The sequence below is a fragment of the Podarcis gaigeae genome, assembly GCF_964106915.1.
Source record: "Podarcis gaigeae genome assembly, chromosome: 7".
Taxonomy (NCBI): Eukaryota; Metazoa; Chordata; class Lepidosauria; order Squamata; family Lacertidae; genus Podarcis; species Podarcis gaigeae.
The window spans coordinates 24,602,693-24,627,007 of NC_139683.1; the positions used below are offsets into that span (position 1 = coordinate 24,602,693).

At 40.5% G+C, this 24,315-nt stretch overlaps 1 protein-coding gene across 2 annotated transcripts; it reads right to left on the minus strand.

Moving 5' to 3' along the window:
• Window positions 1-1,035: 1,035 nt before the first annotated feature.
• MTDH (metadherin) lies at window positions 1,036-22,967 on the minus strand. 2 transcript variants are annotated; one of them, XM_083749798.1, is made up of 13 exons: window positions 22,156-22,967; window positions 13,886-13,990; window positions 12,911-12,995; window positions 11,902-12,078; window positions 11,585-11,653; window positions 10,535-10,780; window positions 9,466-9,552; window positions 8,944-9,042; window positions 5,781-5,908; window positions 5,253-5,372; window positions 4,806-4,922; window positions 3,699-3,855; window positions 1,036-2,781 (listed from the first exon to the last, which is right to left on the minus strand). In XM_083749798.1, the coding sequence occupies exons 1-13, from the start codon at window positions 22,594-22,596 to the stop codon at window positions 2,711-2,713; spliced, it is 1,902 nt and encodes a 633-aa protein (XP_083605924.1). In that variant the 5' UTR covers window positions 22,597-22,967; the 3' UTR covers window positions 1,036-2,710. The 2 variants fall into 2 exon arrangements, with proteins under 2 accessions (XP_083605924.1, XP_083605925.1); XM_083749799.1 differs by having other exon boundaries at window positions 10,562-10,780; window positions 22,156-22,857.
• Between the last annotated feature and the right edge of the window lie 1,348 nt (window positions 22,968-24,315).

The following is a 24,315-nucleotide window of genomic DNA, read 5'->3' on the forward strand; positions in this document are numbered from 1 at the left end:
ATAGTTCCACAGTTTAGGATACCAAAGGTGGAGGATAGGAGAAAATCCACAGAGACATCACCCTTCAGTAAAGCTGAAGTCTGCTGATAGAAACCCATGTCAGTTGAAAAACAATTTTAGGACTGGAGTGGATGTAAACAGGACATTTTAGGTTACAGTCCTCTGCAGAGGTAAGTGTTCCAGTACTGACAACTGAGAAAAGCAGGTATTGAGAACTTTCAATTTTTAAAAGTTTCAATCCGATTTCCAAACACACAAATACTGTACTTTGGGGCAGAGTCTGAAAGCAGCAGTTGGTGTTCAAAGTAACACCAAAGAGACAACCCAATTAAGTCTTAAGCATCTCCAGTTCGTAGGGAAACTGTCCACAGCTGACTGAGCACAAGGGTTCTTTGCAAGGATGCCATGAAATTGCTCAACAGCAGGTTTAGAATTGTGAGTGACTGGTTGTGACCGAAGTTGTGATGCTAGAGAATACTGTTACACTATCATTTAGTAGCTGGGTCACACTGATTTGTGAGGAGCTCATACAAGCAGCTTTACTGTCAAAACACATTAAAATGCCTCTGACTTTCCATTTGACCTGCAAGCAGATATGTATATAAATCCTTCCCATTCAACAATTCTCCTTAAATAGGAGGGATGGTGGTGAACTCTTGTGAATTAGCAAACATGATTTAATGACTCTACATAATATATGGACACTTACTTAGGCCAATCACATAAGCAAAGGCATTGCCCACCACATTTCATGAATAGCGGTTACCATTTCTCTACGTTTCACATAAACTGACATTTGATCATGTGTGGAGAGGGGCTGTAACTTTTTTCTAATACTGTCAGTGGATGAAATTGGTTGAACTCTCTGTAGGTGTTGATGAAGAATGGAATTTACAACATACATGATTTCACATGTTCAACATTCTTTTAAAAATCATTGTTGAAAATCAAATTTCAACATTCAGTAATTTCATGGACACTTGTGTCTTCTCAAAAAGACAGTCTACGTACTATATACTACTAAATAACACAATCTTATCAATTTGTTCAATTTATTTTAACAAAATTGATTTAGAAATGTCACTGAATTAAACAAAACATCTGAACATGTAAACATCTGCCATGTTCCTGTAACAGGAGTTAATACCTGTGGACATTAGTAATTGTTTATTAGGAACACTATCAATTAATAAGGCTTGTCTTCAATACAACTAAATCCAGTTTGTTGCTTTAATTGTTCTTGCATTGCAAGTTAAATTTTTACCAAATTTTCTGATTTAGACAATGAAACATTATGGGAGAGTCAGTAAGTACCATCGGTTACAGCTGTTACAATTTCTCTGCCACATGAAAAACCTAAGCCAATCACATCAAATAATCATTGCTTTTCTTTAATAGATGCTCACCAAGTTATGTTAATTATGGTCCTTTAAAACACACACAAACATTTTGTAAAGGCTATATACAGTGTACATGGCTGAGCATGCACTATTCATAGATAGATACCTGCCTGCTGGATGTGATGTAATTACACAGTGCCTGAAATGATGCAGCTCAACTCCCATTTTAATCAATAATTCCAAGAGGAAAGGTGGTTTTACAATTGCTATATTTGCATGATTTTTTAAAAAATACAAAACACACTAATCCCATTTAAGAACTCTAGATGCAGATTCTACATAGGTTAAGGCAGTAAAAAAGCACTTCCTGATACAGGTGGTCTCAAGATCAATTAAAGCTGTCTGAAGCCATTATTTCCCTCTTTCATTCTCAACCACATCTCTGAAGAGTTTATGGAAGTCTTCTTTAAAATTACATTTAATAAAAATAAAAATGGGACATGGAAGAGACATGAAATACAACTCCAAAATTAATGCGAATAAAATTTTAAGGGCAACAACTAACCTATTACCTTAAAAAGGAATAAAACACGACTGATTTGGAGCATACAGCCCCTTCTTAAAAATATATTATTTGAGTAATTCAAGTAGAAGACTAATCAGAAGCAACCTCATGAACCATGCTCAAGTTTTGACCAATTTTCTCAGTTTCTTAATTCATAACAGTTTCTGCAAGTTTTGCATTCTTAACCACATTTCTTATGCTACAGAAATGACTTTACTGAATGGTTCTAGTCATAATTTTTCCACTTATTTTGAAATATTTCCTTTAAGTCAGGGGGACTATTCAAGAGCAAGCATTTATGACTCCAGGCTCTCTGTACTTATAATTAATTTTATAATTAGCACATTCCATTAAGTATTAGAAAGATATGGCAGATTTAACCAGAGTTCTTTGATTTAGGCATTAAGAAATTCAGAATGGACACTACTCAGAGTGACACTGTTTTACAGATGATTTAGGAAATTTTAAGACCAATCCTTTTTCTCCAATGGACGTAAAATAGAGATAATCTGTTGTAAACAGGGCACTGTTGTAAAGACAAGTTGTTTTTTATAATTACTTTCACCATATGTTGAAATAGACTCTTCAATGTGTCTTCCAGTATTGTCATATTTCCTGTTAAATTATGTCATCAACTTATTTTCCTTCTGTTCCTGTTCTTAAAGATGGTTGTGTTCAAAGCAGTTTGTTTTTAAAAAAATCTGTTGAAATTTATATAAAATTCTGTACAGGTTCACAAATTATTGCATAAACAGCATAATCTTCACGACAAGTGTTTCTGCAACACACGTCCATCTCAGAAAATTCACGTTTCCCTTCTGGCCTTTTTCTTCTTTTTAATTTGTTTGGGAGACTCCCAGCTCTCTTCAGACTTGGCTACAAATTTAAGAATAAAGAATATTTACTGTCAATTATATTTATGTACAGTTCATTCATACATTTTTTTGAATAATATTTATTAAGTTCCCATGCCTCTAATTGTATATTATAACAAAAATCTTGCTTTAATCATAACTGTTTTAACCTCTTCATCATACATTTCATTCTACATCATACATTTCATTCTACTGAGTGACTCAGGTAAGGAAATGCAAAAATTAGAAATTCCACTAAGGCAACATCTCTATCTCTACATCTAGGTCAGGCATAGGCAAACTCGGCCCTCCAGATGTTTTGGAACTATGACTCCCATCACCCCTGACCACTGGTCCTGTTAGCTAGGGATGATGGGAGTTATAGTCCCAAAACATCTGGAGGGCTGACTTTGCCTATGCCTGATCTAGGTAATGTCATGGCTTGGTATGACTTTTGATGTGGTGACGTTCAGTATGGTATGATTTTCCTACATAAACACAAGAAATGATCTTACACTGGGTCAAGCCATTGGTTCATTTAGCCCAGTTCTGTCTACGCTGACTGTAGGTTTTCAGATGGGAAGTCAATTTTCATTCACAAATGTGGTTCGTTATAGGCAAAGTGTCACATGCCAATTTCATTTTGTGACATACTGGTGCAGGAAAATAATCAAGAAACAAAGACCCTCAATTTCCCAGCCTCCTGACAGCTCAAACACATAAATCTGTAAATAACATGTTTTCATAGTGCATACAAAACCCACTGGTTTCAAAAACGGGACTGATGGATGCTGAATGTTCAGAATCATGCCTATGAGGGATAAGCATAATCTGCAAAAAGATCTGCTTGGTTGTTTTGATACAACCACCATTTGGTTGAATGAAAATAGAGTACTTCCCACTGAGTCTAGCAGGCACCTGGAAGAAGAAATTACTTACTCTGTGGCGGAGGCACACTGTTTTGCTTAACATTAGAAATAGGAACTTCTGTCTCCGATAGCATCTGTGGCACTTGGGAAGTTATCTTGTCAGATTCACTCTCTGATACAGTTACAGATGGCTCAGTAGAAACAGCAAATGAGGGCATCTCCTCAGGCTAAAATAAAAACTGCAGATTAGAATACAGACTTTTTGGCAACATTTAATTATGACTGTTTATAACAGAGGATGCTGAGATATTTGAGTGCATTTTTAATGTTTCATTTGGACTAAGTGACAAAACAGGAGAATGAGAAGCTATCATTTCCAGACACAATAGTGTAAAACTAACAAATTACAACTGTGACCTATAACTAGTGTAAATTTCCTTGGATAATGGCCAGAAAAATATTTAAAGAGCTGGGTCTTGTTAAATAAAAAAAAAATTGTCACTGAAGATGCCTGACACTGAGATTCAGCTCTGAGATTTCTGCATAACTCGTAACATATGCAAGGATATTCTTTTGGGAAGAATGGCAAAGTAAGAAATGTAAGAACGTAAGACCAGCCCTCTGGGTCGGACCAAAGGCCCATCTAGTCCAAAGATTATGGGCGGGAATTTATGCTGCACTATGACGTACAATCCATCTGCACAGACAATGCAACTTGCCAGATGGTCTGATTCCCCCTGTCTCCTTCCCCCACAAAGTCTTTTGGGGATTTTCCTTACCCTCTTGGGAGTCTATTTTGGTGGCTGGGGGTGGGAGGGGGAGGGGGGAGGAGGAGGGAAAGCCCCACTGCACAAGCAAAAGTCTTTGTTCAGGGTTTCCACTAACAGGGCTTGTTAGGTGAATCCCAAACCCCTTTCCCACAGAGGCCAAACAGATGTCTCTGCATATGTATACTTCTTCCTGCTGTATACATGATCTGTGTTCATGGCAAGCTGTGGTCTAGACTAATCTATAAGGAGCTCATGTGTAGAAGGGCCCTGAGAAATGGAACAACACTTTTTTGTTTATAAAGTTAAATTATACCTCAGCCTTTAGACCCTCAAAAATATGGGTGCTTTTTGTTGATTGTAAGTATTGAAAGTATGCCTAATAAACACCTAGATCTATTTATCTATACCTCAGCTTGTTCACTAGTGCTGATGGTCTTTAAAGACAAAGCTATCTCCTCTTGTTGAACCTTTGAGGTATCTTCTGGAAATTCTTCTCCAGCATGTCTTTCCAGGTCATCAGCATCCTACCAAGAAAAAAGAAACACAAAGGATACTGAGGAACTTGAACCACTCTTTCTAATCCTGTAAAATCAATTCTGCTGCAAGATCAAATCAGTGTAATGAACCAGAATTTAAATACCTAATTTTGTAATCTAAAATCAGTTGCAATGAAACTTTCTCCTCTCTGCTTAAAAGATTGATAAAGCATTTCATGATAGTAATAAATAGGGAAATATTTCAATTTCATTACGTTCTAGCAGTTCTTTTCTATTGGTCAGAACCACTGTCAGGTAAAAAGACAGAGTATAAATATATCTATCTATAAAAATAGCAATAATAATATTCTGCCTCACCTGTACAGGAGAGCTAGCCTCTTCTCCCTGCTTCTTCTTTTTCTTTTTCTTCTTCTTTGATTTACCACTTGCAGTACTTTGCAGAGTTGGTTCTGCCTTTTCTTTCTCATCATCTGAAGCCTAATATAAAAACAAAAAAGAACAGAGAATGTTTCATTAGAATAAGCTGCCTCTCTGCATAACCATGAAATTAAACTATGTCTGTTTTCCAACCCATTTCAGTTATGTTTTTAACACAGAGAATCAGGATGCATATTAAATGCACAGAAAAATGGCAAGAAAGCAGCAGTTGTCTATGGCAGTGTTTCCCAACCTTTGGTCTCTAGTTGTTTTTGGACTACACTTCCCATCATCCCTAACCACTGGTCTTGCTCGCTAAGTATGATGGGAGTTGTAGTCCAAAAACAGCTGGAGACCCAAGGTTGGGAAACACTGGTCTATGGTATTAGTCCACCTTTTCTAAAATTAAGAAGCATTTTTAGGATCAGACTAATTCCATGTGCTTTCCAACAGATCTCATACCAATACCTTTTGTGCCTCAGATAGCGCTTCCTCAAGCTGTGGAATGCAATGAGTCTTTTCTTCTTCTATCCAGTTTCCCCATTCCTCTGCAGGGGCATTCCAGTCAGAACTGGGATCAGCAGAAGCTAGGCCGTCTGTGAATAATGAAGGAACAAGTTTCAAGTAGTATAGTAAAAGTCATGTGACTCAAATCACACACAAATTATGTCAATTTTTAGAGTGCATAACTTTGCTTTATTCATCAAGTATTATTGGTCAAATATCAGTCAAATATTTTCTTAAAAAATATTTGCTATATTACTACAGAAAGCATACTTTAGCATAATTATTAAACTTGATACTTTGAAAAATATCAGTTGCTGTGAAACAATGAAGTTACCTTTAAAATTACTACAATTACCATTTTTAAACACACATAAATCAAAGTAGCAGCAACTATTAAAAAGCAAAAGCTAGTTTTCTAAAGGCAGTTGTGCTAACCAGGACTATTCTTCCAGCATCAATAGCATCATCTGCCTGGTTCCTGTAGAATGCAAGATGGGTAATTTCAGACAGTGACCTTGTCACTGGGCAACTGACTGTGTTTCTGTTCCCAATGGGAGACATTTGCAGTTACAGTGGTACCTTGGGTTTAAGAACTTAATTCGTTCTGGAGGTCTGTTTTTAACCTGAAACTGTTCTTAACCTGAGGTACCACTTTAGCTAATGGGGCCTCCCTCTGCTGCCACCACGCGATTTCTGTTCTCATCCTGAAGCAAAGTTCTTAACCCAAGGTACTATTTCTGGGTTAGCGGAGTCTGTAACCCAAAGCACCACTGTACAGCAGGTAGCCAGTAGGAGCTTTGCTCCACTAAGATTGCCTCTGACCCCTGTAGAGCTAGGAACTATCAGCTCTCCCTCCAAATACAGTCATACCTTGTTTTGCAACCGGGATCCATTTCAGAGCCCCGGCAGCTAGCCGAAATGGATGCAGGGCAAAGCGCCGTGTCTGAGCACGCACACAGAGTGGTTTGCGCTTCTGCGCATGTGGCAAACCAGGAAGTAACCCGTTCTGGTACTTCTGGGTTTTCTGCGGATGTTCACTGGAATGGACACTAGACAATTGTCTGAAGAATCAGTTGTCTAGTCCAATAGGCTAAAGTGCTCCTTTCTATATACACCTATACCAATAAAATAAAGACACATGGAGGAAGATGGCCATTTCCAAGCAAGGGAACACTAACGGAAACTAGCTTTGTCTATCAATCATGCTTTGTCAGGGCACAAAAATCTACACTATTTAGAACCAAAATTGCAATCTGATCTGAAAGATGCTCTATTTAAAGTAAAAGTCAGTTTGCTTGCACAAATGTCTCAAAAGACTTCTACCACTGAGATAACATACCGTATTTTTCGCTCTATAACACACACCTGACCATAATACGCACGTAGTTTTTAGAGGAGGAAAACAAGAAAAAAATATTCTAAACGAAACAGTGGATGTATGATTTTTGTGGTTCATGCTGTGGCCACAGACATGTGATCTGACGGTGAGTTTGGGGTAGCCCAATGCAAAAATCCTGAGGATCCATGTGGATCCATGCTTTGTAACCACGTTTTTGAGCCATTGCGGCCCCATGAAACAGTGGGTGCGTGTGTTTTTTGGTGCAGGCTGTAGCCATGGATATGCTATGTGATCTGATGGTGAATTTGGGGTGACCTAGTGCAAAAATCCTGAGGATCCATGTGGATCCGTGCTTTGTAACCACGTTTTAAGTGGGGAGGGAAGGAAAAGAACTCAAGGGACAAGGAGCACGCGTGAGGGGTGTGGAGAAGGATGCTGCTGATAATGCAGGAGAGGCTCCTCTCCGGCTTTGCTCCTTTAGAACAAGCAGGCTCTGCGTCTCTCCCTCCTCCCTGGCAAGGAAACCATGATAGTAACCACTCTGAGACAAATCAAGAAAAATTGCGACCAACACTCTCCCCCAACAAGCGCAGTGAGGTAAAAACACACACACACACACACACACACACGCAGAGAGAGAACTGGCCCTAAAGTCGCAGGGCGCTGGAAGTCGCTGGGGCGTTGAGGGAGTGAACGGGAAGCAAGAGCAGGAGAAGGAGCCCTCACACACATAGAGACACATAGAGTGTCAATTCTAAAGTCGGAGGGAGAGCGCAGGGAGAGTGAAGGGGAAGCAGGAGGAGGAGAAGGAGCTCTCTCTCACACACACAGACACACACACACAGTGTCAATTCTAAAGTCGGAGGGAGAGTGTCAATTCTAAAGTCGGAGGGAGAGTGCAGGGGCGCAGGGAGAGCGAAGGGGAAGCAGGAGGAGGAGAACGATAGCTCAAGCACACACACACACAGCCCCTATAGTGGCTAATCCAAAATCGGACAGCAAAAAACTGCAGGCAGGGACAGAGAGCAGGGGGTTGTTTTAAAGCAGCCAACCCCGCTCTGCTTCTCTCCCTCCTCCCGGCTAGGCTGGCTGAAAAGCTTCGCTGCTACTTAGCAGCTCAGTGGGGAGGAGATAGGAACATAGAGGACGGGGTTGTTTTAAAGCAGCCAAGCCCGCTCTGCTTCTCTCCCTCCTCCCCAGCTCGGCTCGCTGACAGGAGCCGCTTACACCCGCTTTGCTGTTTCAAAGCGAGCCACGGACTGCTCACAACTGCAGCAGATTCCCCCGCCATCTGTAGGCATTCGCTCCATAACACGCACAGACATTTCCCCTTACTTTCTAGGAGGAAAAATCTGCGTGTTATGGAGCGAAATTTACGGTAGTTAAATGAACCCCATGGAGGAAGCCATGCAGATGTTAGCAGAGACAATGAATAGTTTGCAGGACTAATTTATTGTAGTGGAAGCTTTCATGAGTGAGAGCCTCTTGCAGTTTAGCCTTTTGGCCCTCGTTTTATTTTAAAAAAGCATTCCCCCCCCTCTTGGGAGTACTTCAACTTACCCACTAAATAGGCACCTCATGCATTGAGTAAATTCGGACTCTGCTCCCCAAAATGCATGTCACAATATATTTCTTAGGTTTTGGGATAGCAAAACCACACTTCATTGTTAAAAGCATGTGGATAAACAACTGGTCCCATTTGTAGAAGACAAATGGATGATTAGGAATATGAATATGAATGTAAATCTAGTGTAAGTCGTACAAGGTTTTTAAAAAAGAACTTACTTAACCCGGACCATTCATCATCAATATGCGCCTGATTACGATTTAAATCCCATTGGAAGTCTGTAGTAGTAGGTTGAGGAGCAGATTCACTACTGGCTCCTGAAAAGATGACAGCACACACACATAGAATAAGCTTTATGAACTGATAGGCATGTTACTACATATTAAGGTATTTCAAATGGAAAAGGGCCTAGTGTTTTGAGAATTCTACATGCAATGGAATAGCTTGCTTCTTTGCTACCCCTGATTAAACCCAAAGTGAAAAGCTGATTTACATACGATCAAACATCCTACCCTATTCTGAAATTACAGAGAATGAAGTATTTTAGTAGCGTCTGCTAAGCCAATAATGATGGTTGACATTTCTGAAAACCAGCCTATTAACTACCATATACATTTTATACATAAGTTTTTCCGAACTTATATGCAACAACTCTTTCAATTAACATAGATGACCAGAGGTTTTCAGAAGAGTATAACTTAAGCATGTAGTTCATCTGTAGAGCAATTTTAAAATATTACCAGAAACTGGAGGATTTAGCCCCAATGAAGTGAATGAAGTAGAACTCTGTTCAGGAGGATTAATCCTTCCATCCACTCCAGACCAGGCTGTTGAAAAAAATACAAAATAACCTATTTTTGCTACTGAAAATTAGGCACACATTTTTAAGACAAGTCTCTTACAAGACTAGCTTTTTCCAATGATTTTACGGATCAAAATATTCCAGATTCATTGTACAAATACAACATCTTGTAACATTGTAGCCAAGGATTGACTCTACCATGTTTCATTTCATTGTAACAAGTAAAATAAGCTAATGGCTTGGAATTTCACAAGTGTCATAGTTCTAATTCACCTTATTCAAAGACTGCAAGATCATTCTTCTTCTAAGCCTTATGCCTTTATAACCCCCAAAACAATGAATTAGGGATCTACTAGATCAATCAGCATCCTGGTGCTGTGCTTCAAACAAGTATTATTGTAAGCTGTGGATAATTACATCTTAAAATTTTATCTTCAACAGGTAATAGCAAAAAATGATGATTCTTCTTTCAGATATGCTCTTAATTTTATGAGTAACAATTTGGATTGAATTTTAGCTCTTGCTTTTGAGTTTTCAGATTAAAGTTAGGGAAAAGAGAAATACATTCTAGAACTGGAAACAGAAGTCCTTCAAACTTTAAATTAAAACGTATTTTCAACCCTGTACACACATTTTTACACTTCTGCCCTTCCCCCAGAAGCTGAATGAAGCTGATTATTTATACAACTGATTATTTACACAGATTGTTTCTTAAAGTCCAAGCTGACTGAGAGATGGATGAGTAGGGTTCCAATGATACCCTGCATGGATATCTGCTGCTAAGAAGTTAAAATACTATCCATGTGGCGCTAATCTCCACATGGGCCACAGGTAGCTCTCTGTACCTTAACCACAGCATATAAAAGGAAAGGCTAAAGCTTCCTAATCAATTACTCAAAGAATTTTGCTACAATGAGAGCTGAAAGAAGAATGTTGGGCAGGACATTAAAGATACATATTGCCATTTCTTAAAGACAGTTTTTGTTCTTAGAGAAACAAGCACTTACCAATACCAGGGAACAAAGTGCGCTCACCCCAGGTTCTGCCCACCAGGGAAACTCCCCAGTCCTTCCCATTTCCATGATCTCCAGCATCTTTTCCCCAAGCTGATGTCTCATTCTTCCTTTTGCTACCAGAAGATGATACTGAACTCCACTTCTCCTCACTTGCACCAATCTGAGGAGAAAGCTTTACAGGCTTTTCGTTCCAGTTGCCTCCATTTACTGTGGGGCCTTCACTCAGTCCTGAAGGAGCTTTTTAACACAAACATATACTTAATTGTAACATGTGTTTTAGTTGAAACCATGAATGTACCTGATTAAAAAAAAATAAAAGTCATATTCTGCCAAGGGACGCTCATAAAAATACCAAGATTACATTAACATTTCCACTGAACTTTTTGTTGTTGTTACTCTGCTCTTATCTCATTTCTAATCCAGCCCTTTTCTTTTTCTTCACTTCTTGCTCAGGAAAAGCTGGCTAACTTAACTGAATACCACTCATGTGTTTCTCTGTTCATAGTTGCAGTCACTATCAGATGGGGAAAGGAAGGGTAGAAAGAAGTGCTTTTGCCATAACTATCCAGAGGGCAGTAACCATAGAAAAATGGGTGAAATTTAGCCTTCACTAGATCTACAAAAAAACCACTTCTCCCTATCTGTATATAATCGTATTGTGAACACTTGACAATGTGTCTCACAAAACTCAATTGTATTTAATTCTGAGCAAATGGATGTAAGATCAGGCTGAAAGTCTCACAATTAACACAATCACAACAACAACATATTCCTATTATTACCAAACGTGAATTCTCCTCATCTATGTTAAGAGAAATTAATGGCTTTTACTAATAATGCAGGTTAGTAAAAACTGACAGAATTATAAAAAAGGAAGAAGCTGAAGCTACGCAATTTAAGTTAGGATAAAAACTGTATAGTAATTATGCAATACATTACACCCCACATAACTATGCAAAAGCTCCGTGTGAACCAGTGCACAAAATTCTAGGCAGTACCACAACTCCAATTAGGTTATTATATGCAGTAAACAGTCCTTACCTTGCTGGAGTGTAATCTCTCCTTTTCCAGATTTAGGATTACTGACTTGAGCATTCAGAACAGGATCACCTGATTAAGAAAAGCTACATTAGTGACTAAATATCCTACTATAATCCTTTTATTTATGCTGATGGATAGGCAATCCTAGGCTCCATGTTTTTTAGTTAACACCTTTAAAAGTGTTAATTAAATCAACAGAGCAGAGTTTCAATTATTAGTGTGTAATCTGTATTCTTCTCTTGTTCTTCAAGTGTTGCTGCCCTGCCCCCTAAGACGAGAAATGAAAAACAAAACTAGAACAAGAGTCACATATCTACCTTTGCTTTTTCTGGTACCAACTGAAAGGGATGTTGCAGATGTTAGCTGTTCAGTGGAGATTGTAACTGAATTTTCCATAGCTGGTAGATTTGATTCTGGCCCAGAATCGGTCAGTACCTTGTCACGTTTACGCTGCTGCCGTTTCTCTCTGTTACTGATTTTTGTTTCCCAAGCGCCTGAAAGAGGTATAAAAAGCCATTAGTTAAAACAGAGGAAGTAACCTATCTCAGTGGTTTTCAAACTCAGTGGTTTTCAAACTGTATTTCAGTGAATGTTGGGTGTTCCTCAAAATCTTGTCAGAAGTTGCTCAATGAGGGAGTCACCAAATGGCAGACGAACTGATCTGAAAGACCACTTAACCATAATTTTGATTGCCTACCACAGGTCCCTGTTTGCTAAATACATATTGAGAGATTCCCTCAATATCCAGCTTCACTTCCATATACAGTTATATAGCTTGATGCCCTCTCAAACTGTTCTTCCCCACTTTCAAATGTCATCACTGCAGGTGCAAATTCTGGCTGTCCTGAAATCTTGTGGGCATGTTTTTTAATAGCTATGGAGGAAAATCATTCTAATAGTTACACCCAAGTTGCTTTTCTTGAATTTCCTCCAACCCAAGTGCAGTGATCACACCCAAACCCCAAAACACATTCTGAAATGTTTGCTCCTTCCCAACACTGAAAATACAATGCCAGTTCAAGTCTGATACCTCAGATTATTTGATAAAACCTGTAATTTAGGCAGCAATCGTAACACAATTATATTCTACAATCACATGAACTGGCAGCTTGATGCTCCATATGGATAAATTGACCCATTAAAGCAAAGAGTTCAAACATATTAAGAGATTAAAAACAGGTTTCATTTTAAAGACCGTAATAGAATGAACCACAAATTTCTTAAAATGTTATTATTAATAGCACCATTATTAAATTTTTAACGCCTTTCCTCCCAAAGGAGCACACAGATTTTTTTTAAAAAAAAACCATACATGCTTTTCAGTACCTTCATCAATTTCCTTTCCATCAAGACGTGACTGGTCCTGAACTGTTTTAGCATCTCCCTTTGGTTTCTTCTTATTCTTCTTTGACTATAATAAAATAAGTATTTTCTATCAATATTAATTTAAGATATCAAAATACCTGAAGTTGCACAGTCATGTTACATTTAGTAGTAATTTTTTGAAATGCACTGCTTCACCCTCCTTTCATAAGGAATCTAAACATGCCCCAAAGCAAAAGTATAGGTTTTAAAAACTGAGCTTCACAAAAACCAATAATGATTAAAATGTATTACTTAAACAGAGATGTATTTTATAAAACATCGTACAAATTATGGCTACTATCCTAAACCCATTTACCTGGGTAGTCCCCCTTTTCTAGTAGTCCCATTGAACTTGGTGCATCTCTATTCTAATTAGACAAATTTATGGTTGTGCTGGAAGAGTCTATTGTTAACAATAAGCATACCAATGATTATGGTTGACAGTATTGTCAAATACTGAGGTTGCACATGGGAGCTATTTTTTAAAAAATGCATTCCTTTATAAAAACAATGTAGTCACAATGTAGACTTTATGTCAAACATAAGAAATTAAGATATGAACCAGAGGTTGAGAAATGGGCTGCTTCTCTTTCTAATCTAGTAATAATTCCTATACTTTGGTAGAGTCGGCTTTCTTCTGATTCTACACTGAGTTGCTTTATAAGCTTTCCTGAAATTGGTATGAGGTCAAGGAAGTATGCACCCTTCTCCAAGCATGGAAGTCAGGACTTGCTTCTAGTCAGACTAGGTCTCAGAGGCACAAAGCTCAATGTGATTGTAAAGATTGGATGGTGCAACAAGGCTGGTGACAAATAGAGATTTTTGGCTGGTTACCAAGACTAGTCAAAATAGCAGAGCCTTTGCCTGAAATTTGCTTTAGACACTATCAACTTATATATATTATCTACAGTTTTCCATCACTTACAAATAACCAACCTTTTCAGCTTTCTTTTCTGCCTCTGACTGCTGTTTAAGGTTTTCTCTTCGAACTGTCTGTATTACTTCCTCTTCAGACACTTCATGAGCAGGTTGACCATTAAGCTAGAAATCAGAAAATTGTCGCATTAATTTTAGACAGAGTTCACATAACTACACATTGTATTTCACTGTTTTTCAGTCTAAATGTTTAATTCTACTGATGTCTGCCAATGTGACATACTTACCTACCCACTACTTGTTTGCTCACTTCTAGTTTAGAACAGAATCTTAAAACTTTCACTTAACAACTGTTCACTACAATTTAATATGACCAAGAAAGTGGTTTAATATAAATTGCTGACTGGGTCACGGTTACATAATAGAGTCAGAACTAAGGGTTGTATCTGAAGTAGTGCTGAGTAACGCAACTGGTTAATGCAAGGATTTCTGCTTTTGAAACAGGAATCCTCCTCTCCTGCCCCTGCAATCTGTTCTAGGGGCTCCCCAGCACAGATTTGGGGAGTGCACAGGGCATGAATGAAGAGAGAGGGAAAAGCCATTCTGCAAGTGTAAATCCTTGTCCTGATGAATTTGTTGAATACTGTCCAAGGTTTTGTTAAAATCCCACCAAATGCACTGTTATGAATGGAATGCAAAGACAGAAAGACAGAAAAGGGAACTAGTAGTATTTCCCCAGTATTACTGAAAATATGGGCTCAATTTACAAACAAACTGTGTTCATTGGTATCTCCAAACACTTCAGTGCTATTCCACCCACAGCTTAATAAAAATGAAAGCATAAGCCAATTTACAAATTGGCAGAGAAAAGGCTTTGAGAAATTCAAAGATTGGGTTGTTTATAATCAAGTGAAATCTCAGGATGAGATGCAAGAATGCATAAAAAATACAAAACTTGCTCTATTTGAATATTTCCAAATTTGAAATTTTCTAATAAATTGGCTATGACAATGTGAGACATCTGAACAATTTACTGAATTATTAAACATATGGGTTAAACTGCCTGGTGCACTATGTTTCAAAATGGATACAGGTGATAGGAATAATGATAGGGATCTCTATTCCAACTGAAAACTGGAAGTATATCTGGGGGAAAAAATACAATCATACTGCTTCGTTAACTTTAATATATAATGAATTAAAACTCTGGATATTATGGTATTTAACCCATTTCATACCAGTAATTATAGTTGTTGGAATTGTGGTTCAACTAGAGTCAATTTTATACACTGTTGGTGTATAGAACCTTGAAGCTACGAATAGTGGCAAGAAATAATACCTGATGTAAGTTCTACTTTGAAATATATGGTTTGGAAGGACCCCCAAATAATTTTGCTTACATATTTGGAGAGTACCCATGGAGGGGGGGAATTTGTCAAGTTATTCAATAGTGGCAGCACAGAGTCTATATGCAAAGTATGGCGGAAGGAGAAATTCCTAGTTTGAAGGCATGGTATATCAAATTATGGGGCATAGCTGTTTGAGTAAAATTACTTGTCTATTTGGGTTCACCAAGGGAAAAAGGTAATCAGATCCGAATAGGATTAGGTACAATTCATAAAATTTTGGAATAGTAAGCAGCTATTGGGTTAGTTATAACCCTTTCTCAATTTTATGAAATTAGAGATAGATGTCAAATTTAACAAAGAAGGATTTTTTTTATTCTACTCTAATTTGAATCTTGCTTATTTCTACCTTTCCCCTTAATCTTATTATAATTAAGAGCTAAATTGTCTTCTTAGTATTCTTACCAATGGGGCATATAAATGTATATATTACTATTTAAGATGATTTATTTATTAAGGATACAGATATTTGATTTTAAAATAAAATGATTATTAATAGTAGGTCTCACTTATCCGCAAAAATTGGAAAAAGTTAAATGAGATGGCACTGCTTAATTTCCAAGCCTCAAATAATATTGATGTTTCTTTCAATTGCATGTAGTCCAAGGCCACAAAAGCAAATCCTATCCTAAATATTATGCAGTTAAAGAACAGTGATATTACAGTACCAAAGCTAAGGATGTCTGTCTGGTCAAGGAGTTGGGAGGGAAGACTCAGTGGAAACCTAGAGGTATACTGCTTTCAATTACATGAACCAAAGGCAGAATAGAAGCGAAATAGGAATGCTGAGTTAAGAATCTGAGGCATCATCTCATCTACAACTAAAATTAGTCTCTGCAATAACAATGGGTATGATCCAGTGAATCTCACTGATTTCAATGAAGCCTTTTGAGAAACTTGACCTCTGCACTCCCTTCACACTGACAACCCCCAAAATGCTTCATGTGCCCTGCTTCTCTGGCAACTCCACTTTTATGGATCATAATTAAGCTGCCTTAAGGAAATTAGCCCTGAGTGCTCACTGGAAGGACAGATTGTGAAGCTGAGGCTCCAATACTTTGGCCACCTAATGAGAAGATAAGACTCCCTGGAAAAGACCCTGATGTTGGGAAAGATGGAGGGCACAAGGAGAAGGGGAAGTCAGAGGACGAGATGGTTGGATAGTGTTCTCGAAGCTACAAACATGAGTCTGCCCAAACTGCGGGAGGCAGTGGAAGACAGAAGTGCCTGGCATGCTCTGGTCCATGGGGTCACGAAGAGTCGGACACAACTAAACGACTAAACAACAACAACAATTAAGCTGGCTTAAATGGAGGCCAAAGAAGAAAAGAGGCTGTGGGCCAAATGGGACAGTATGTGTACCGTGGGCCAATTCTGGCCCATGGACCAGTAGTTCCCCATCCTGCTTTAGAACCCCAAAGAAGCTGCTGAAAAATTGAAAGTTGAAAGAATTTGAAATAGCACCTACTCTTCTGCCTCAGAGCAGAGAGCTGTAGGATTAAGAGAAAGGGAAGGCATTATAATGACTTATTTCAGATGAAGGAAAATAGTTATCAAAAAGGTAGAGTGCACTCAAGTTCATTTCCTATTATCCAAACCGTGGTTTGGAGGTTCAGAATGTGACATTTGAATCAGGCCTATGTGTTTCGCCTTCAATTCCCTGTGTGAAGAATTAGTGTATTTTCCAGGCAGACATCACTACAGAATTACTGCAAAACTTCCAATATTTTGAGATACATCCCCTCAAATTAATGCCTACTTTCTGTATCTGATACACACAGAGTCACAATTCACAACAAAACAAAGATGAAGCTCACTAGTAAGATATCTCCAGTTAGAGCATTTTGGAGCAACATTTTACAAATTTACAAAAAAAAGAGAAGAACTTTAAAATAAACACTTTAATAGCTAATGTGCATTATTTGACATGCCCTGGAGCCACTTGGATGGCATAGTTTTTATTCATCAAATATTATGACTTTAAGAGTGAAAGTTGGATAAGGTTATATTTAAAATCCAGAACAGTAAAGTGACTTTCATCTTTACAGGAAAAAAGTTCTAGTGTTTCCTACAAAAAACCTTGAAAAAATTTGAGATATGCCTAAAACTTTATTATAAATGCTTTATTTTCAAACATAGGAGCCCGAAGTTAGTAGTATCATGAAACCAATTTCTAAATATAACTACAGTAGTTTGAGTTCGTGTCAAATTCTCATTTTACAACATGAGCGGCTGGAAAAGGCCGCAGTTGCAGAATACTCCCGTCTACAATTACATCCAATCCTTGATTGAAATGGGGTAAAGAATCTAACCTTTATACATATTATGATATACTCCCAACAGCCTTGACACGATTTCTCAGGCAAAACAGATAGTAAGGTTCAAGTTAACAGATTTTCTGCTGCTCTATCCAGAAGCTGGTAATAGCAACTAAAACAAATAACCCTATGGAAAGTGATGAAATCCCTCAACTAGGATAGTCAAAAATACCAAAAAAGAACATGGCTCAACAACCAGGTTTTGAAAACTTGATCTTCTCTCTTGCACATAGTACTACAGCAGTAGGGAGAGAAGAAACATCAAGCGATTAGACTATGGCAACCCAATTCTTGCCTACACCACAGCATAAAGCAATCACATTATACACTATGGGATTACATCTCCTGTCATAGTCACATGCCTGTCCTGCAGCAAACGATGCTAAAATCTGAGGCATAATCATAGAATTGTAGAGTTGGAACTTGGAAAGGGTCCCAACGGTAATCTAGTCCAACCCCCTGCAATGCACAGGGTGGGGCAAAATTTCACAAAAGACTTAGGGAGAACCAAGGCTGTGCTGCTGATACAAAAGTGGCCATGACATGTGGCAGAAGTTAGGGGAGCTTGAATGCAGGAAAGGGCCTGACTGGAGTTACAAAGTACTTGAGATCTGATGGCTACAGGATTTAGCACAAGGGGAATCTCTGGTAGTTGGAAACTAGTTTAAATGGCAGTTGTTTAGCCTGTCACTTTAATGATTATCACATCATTTTAATGGCGTTTTATGTTTTATTGTTATAGCCCCGAGTGGTTTCTAAGAAATACTTCAAACTTTCCCTTTCAAAATCTTCTCCACCATGGAGGCTAATCAACAAAAGCCAATGACTTTGCCACAGACATTGCTTATTTGTTGTTGGGGAATAGTAGATATGGATCTTCTCCTCAACCCTAAAATAATCTGGCTTCCGCTGGCCTCAGGGAACTTGACAGGCTTTGAGGCAATGGCTCCCTCACAGTCTACTTAATCAAGTACACTTTATGGTTAGGACAGGACAGGGACAAAGAGGCATGTTGGGATGCTACTAAGCTGGATCAGCCTGTCAAGCAAAATAGCAGGGGTGTTGGCCCATGCAGAAGCCTAAGTATTGGTTCTTGCATTACACCTGTTGATTGACTGAGATGTGCTGGATGTCTAAAGCTCCTCCCCTTGCTTTAGTGTGGGATGATAACCTGGATTCCAAACCTAGAATCCTGCCTCCTGTTGTTCCATGCAGATAGGATTCCTTCAGCAGCCCTTATGTTATTGGCATCTATAATTGGGTGTTGAGGCTGGTGCAAGAGAGAGACAAATACTCCAAGGTATGTCTGATTCCTTTCTGCTGCTGTGGTGTTTTGAAGTGTGTGTGCAAGTCCTAGGAGCTCCTTCTTTTGGCCATGTCATGAGAATGATGTGGCTCTCTGATATTTGGTGTTTGATTGGATTTTTAATATTAATTTGTTTGTTTGTTGTGAACCTTGGTTACGGGATAACAAATAAATAAAATTACCAAAACAGATGCACTTTTTTTGGGGGGGGGCAGATATTCAAAAGGTAAATGAGAGCATCTACCCGCTGGTGTAGGAAATCAGCCCTGAGTGCTCACTGCAAGGGCAGATCCTGAAGCTGAGGCTCTAATACTTTGGCCACCTCATGAGAAGAGAAGACTCCCTGGAAAAGACCCTGATGTTGGGAAAGATGGAGGGCACAGGGAGAAGGGGACGACAGAGGATGAGATGGTTGGATAGTGTTCGTGAAGCTACCAGCATGAGTTTGGCCAAACTGCAGGAGGCAGTGGAAGACAGAAGTGCCTGGCGTGCTCTGGTCCATGGGGTCACGAAGAGTCGGACATGAATAAACGACTAAACAACAACACCCGCTGGTAGGATTCAATTCCCATCTCATGCTTCTCAACCTCATGTGCTATGCATTGAGCAACTAGAGGTTTCTGCTGTCAATATGTCCAAGGAAATAACTGAGGGAGAGCAGGGAAAGCACACCTCTAAAATAGTTGCAAAAGCTTTTTTTCTTCTCTCGGTAAAAAGTACACAGCTACAGCAGCAAACCAGCCATTCTTTAATTCTTCATTGAAAAACTAGGAAAAAGAGACTTTCTCTTCCTAGAGTTTGAAAAAGAATAAAATGCAGGGACAGCTACAGCAGAGGGGAAGCCTTTTCTCCTGTAACTTTTCCCTCGAGAAGGACGGTAAAAGCAAGAATGAAGAAGGAATTTTTCCCTTGCTTGGATACCTTCATTCCTTCCAGTCTGGTGTCTGCTGAACTCTCAAGTAGCTCTCTTTCAACAACACACAACACTCTAGCTTGAAGTAAGTGACAGTCAGGAACCAGTTAGCACCACACAGGCATTGAGGGAAAATGAAACTTCACAGCAAAGATATGACTGGTGGTGGGCTTCAGTGAGGAATGCTCTCTTACATGCAAATGACTGTGCCCAGAAGAGTCCTAATTGGTAAAGTATTTCAAATTACAATCAAAGCTGTCTGAATGGAAGATTGTTTAGTCTGGATGCCCCACCACATTATTTTCAATGGGAAATCCTAAACGAGCAAAGGACTTGCCTGAATTAACATTAGACTGTGTACATGTGCATGCAGACTGACCAGCAGTATCAGAGGCTGACAATGGATTCCAGAGAATTGAGTGATCACATTGTCATAGTGACTGATAATTATATGTGTGGGCAGGAGAACTGAGAGCGGGTTCTGGGTTTCTTGAGGGTGAGCACACCCATCTGACAAAGTTTAAAAACTATCCCAATCTACCTGCATAGGAATTATGGGCAGAACTTGATGAAATAAAATACTATTTGCCACAAAGTTCTAACCATCTTTCGAAATTACCGTTTCAAAACTGGCCCTACTACATTTTAGCCTTCGTGAGATTGCAGTCCCTTGAAAACCTGCATGAGGGTGGGGCAGTATAAGTGGCGAAGGAGTGATTGGCAAAAACTGGATTCCAGTTCCTTCTGCTCCATGAGTGGAAGGAGTTTTTCTGTTCACAGAGGTCTAGTTACAATCAAACCCATAGGAAAGATAATAAGATGGTCCAAGGTATTCTGGGCAGTTTACGGCTCTGAAGGCACAAAACAGTTTAATGACAGCACTGCGTAAGGCATATTGCAGTGTGTGGAGTTACCAGTCACAAGCTAGGTCTCCAGAAGGGGAAAAAGCTGAAAAGGATGGACCATGTCAGATTTCACCTGAGCATCAAGACGAAGATGGAATCAGGAACACGCTAAAGTGCTGTTCCAACATAGTTCTCAAGAACATGGAATTCACCTGTTTTTACGCTAATTGCTCCTCAAACCACCAGCCCCACAAATTTTGCTGGACTGGCTTCCCCCATCATTAGCAATTCAATGCACTGCTTTAAAGAATCCATCACTACCATACTTTAAAAGTGGGGAGAAATTTGGGTGCCTTATTTGAACACTCTGCTTATCTTGCCCTGTTTATTAAATCTGTCAACAGCAACAAGTTTAACATGAACACCATTTTAGCCCATTGAAAGCTGTCAATACGATCTTAAAACATTGCCAATGTACCACCCACAGAGGCTTCAGTTGATTTCAAGTTACACAGTATTACTATTTATCTTGCCTAAAATTGTACCACTCTCAACAAAAAAGAATGAGATCTGACACAATCTAGGCTATAGGATGCTATTGAACAGAAACCCTCAAATTTATAGGAGCTAGTATCAAACTTTTAGACAAGCATTTTGCACATGTCTGAAAACAACCGTAAATGCTTAGATGTCACTTCTTTCTGGAAAGCACCAAGGGCAGAAAATTTCCAGGCCTGTTCACTTCCATGTTAACTTGCTTTTTAATATTCAGTCTCCAAATCCAGAATAATCTTCCTTGTCCGTCTACTCCCAGACCACTCAGAAAGAGGGAGAATAGCCACTATTTAACTATTTTGACCATGAGAGCTGTGTGAATAAAAGAGTGACTACACAACCCATTCTACCAGGTTGATGAAGGCTGAGTCCAATGTATACCTAGGATTAAAACATATTATTATTAACAGACTTATCTACACCAAATGAGATAAAGTTAGAAAGTTTTATGCTGAAGTCCTAAAGGTCAACCATTCAACACACTGTGTGTAGGGAAGTCACGTGGATCCTCAAATGAGAAAATCACCCATGCTGCAGTACGTATATGTTCACTGGTAAGAAGAGAGCTGGTGTAAACTGTCTTGCCGTCAGCTAGAACCTGTAAATTGACTGTTCACGCTCACAGGTGCTTGTAGACATTACATCCTTGATAAGAAAAACCTCAAGGCGCAAAATTCATGTAAAACTGCAGCTGCAGTTCTCTGCTTCAGACAGTACTTGGAAAGACAGGAAAAAAGAAATGGGGAAATGGGAAATGAGGAGAAAAAAAAGAACATATTTAGAAATGCAACATCAGGTGCAGCACTGGCCACTAGCACTTTCAATTAAACACATACATGAACACAGTTGTGATATGCAGAATGTGTGAAGCAGAACCAGAAGCCCTACAGTTTTTTTATGGTGTTGGGTCAAGACATTGAAACTCCCTCTATTCCACCGATAGCCACTCATGCAAATGTTCTCTTTTCCCACCGTGTATCCACTCACCCTGCCCGTTTTCTCCAGCGGCCTCTTTTTATTCCTCTTCTTCTGCTCGTCTCCCTTCAGCAGGAGCATCGTCCCAGGGTCCCCCTTGTGAGGAGGGCCTCCTCCTGCTGCTGCTGTCAGGCCCCGCGTCGCCGCCACTTCTTCCTCGTCCTCTTCGTCGTCGTCCTCGGCGGTTCTCCTGAGGCGGTTCTTCCTGCGAGCATCCCCCGCCCGGGCGCAGGCCGCGGCCCACAGGAGCGCCAGCAGGAGCAGCAGCGCCAGGACGGACGTGGAGAGCAGCACCAGCCAGGTGGGCAGGCGCTGCGGCTCCAGGCCCGGCGGCAGCTCCAGGCCCAGCTCGGTGCGGAGCAGGCCCACGCCGGCCGACAGCGCATCCCGAAGCCGGGCCGACACCTCCTCGGCCTGCTGGGCCACAGCCTCTTGCCAGCTCGGCGAAGCCATGGCTGGAGCAGCGGGGGCCGCGACAAGAGCAGAAACTCGCCTCACGCCGAGCGCATCGCTCACCCTCCGAGGAGAAGCCCCAAGCCCTTCGGGTCTCCCGCCGCCGAGCCGGAGGAGCGAGAGAGGCGGCGGTTGCGCCGCTGACTGACTTGATTCGGCCCAAGAGCGCAACGTCACCCCTACGCCGCCGAACGTCGGCGGCCGCAGCGTTCGGGCGGGCGAGCGCGCACGGGGCGGCGGTGACGGAAAGGGGTCACGTGGAGCTCAATGAGCCGTTGGCTGGGAAGCGCCGCTTGCGCCTGCGCACTCGCGACTCAGCCTCTACGTGCGCTCGGCGCCCCGCCCACTCGACTGGCGACGGGTCCTTCTTTCTCCCATCTGCCCATCCCTTACTGTTGTTGCGTAGTCGGCGCAAGTGGGCGGTTGCTAAAGTGAGCGTCACTCCTGGCGCGGGATTGGGCAGCGAGAGGGACTTGTAAGCAAGTAATCTCGACGTGGCAGTGATTTCCTCGCCGAGGGAGGGGCGGGGAGGGGGAGGAGCCGCCGGTGCCGCCCTCGACCTGCCCCGTCAGAGCTTTGAGGCGAGGGGAGGGGGAGAGCGTGGAGGCTTCTTTTTAAGCAATTTAATAAATAATAATAAAAAAATAATAATAGAAGGAATGGAGTATCCTGGGAAAGGGTATGGCTGGCAGCCATGCAGGCAATAGTAAGTCCCAGTGAATTTAATAGGACTTACTTCTGTGTAGCCAGGGTTAGGATTGGCTGCAGGGCTGCCATCTCATACGCCTGAGAATACGCCCCATTGAACATCTCTTGCTTGCATTACAGGCATGCTCCAGCCTTTTGCGATCTCTAGAATCATAGAATCATAGAGTTGGAAGAGACCACAAGGGCCATCGAGTCCAACCCCCTGCCAAGCAGGAAACACCATCAGAGCACTCCTGACATATGGTTGTCAAGCCTCTGCTTAAAGACCTCCAAAGAAGGAGACTCCACCACACTCCTTGGCAGCAAATTCCACTGTCGAACAGCTCTTACTGTCAGGAAGTTCTTCCTAATGTTTAGGTGGAATCTTCTTTCTTGTAGTTTGGATCCATTGCTCCGTGTCCGCTTCTCTGGAGCAGCAGAAAACAACCTTTCTCCCTCCTCTATGTGACATCCTTTTTTATATTTGAACATGGCTATCATATCACCCCTTAACCTCCTCTTCTCCAGGCTAAACATGCCCAGCTCCCTTAGCCGTTCCTCATAAGGCATCGTTTCCAGGCCTTTGACCATTTTGGTTGCCCTCCTCTGGACACGTTCCAGTTTGTCAGTGTCCTTCTTGAACTGTGGTTCCCAGAACTGGACACGGTACTCCAGGTGAGGTCTGACCAGAGCAGAATACAGTGGCACTATTACTTCCCTTGATCTAGATGCTATACTCCTATTGATGCAGCCCAGAATTGCATTGGCTTTTTTAGCTGCCGTGTCACACTGTTGGCTCATGTCAAGTTTGTGGTCAACCAAGACTCCTAGATCCTTTTCACATGTACTGCTCTCAAGCCAAGTGTCGCCCATCTTGTATTTGTGCCTCTCATTTTTTTTGCCCAAGTGCAATACTTTACATTTCTCCCTGTTAAAATTCATCTTGTTTGTTTTGGCCCAGTTCTCTAATCTGTCAAGGTCGTTTTGAAGTGTGATCCTTCCTGTCCTCTGGGGTGTTAGCCACCCCTCCCA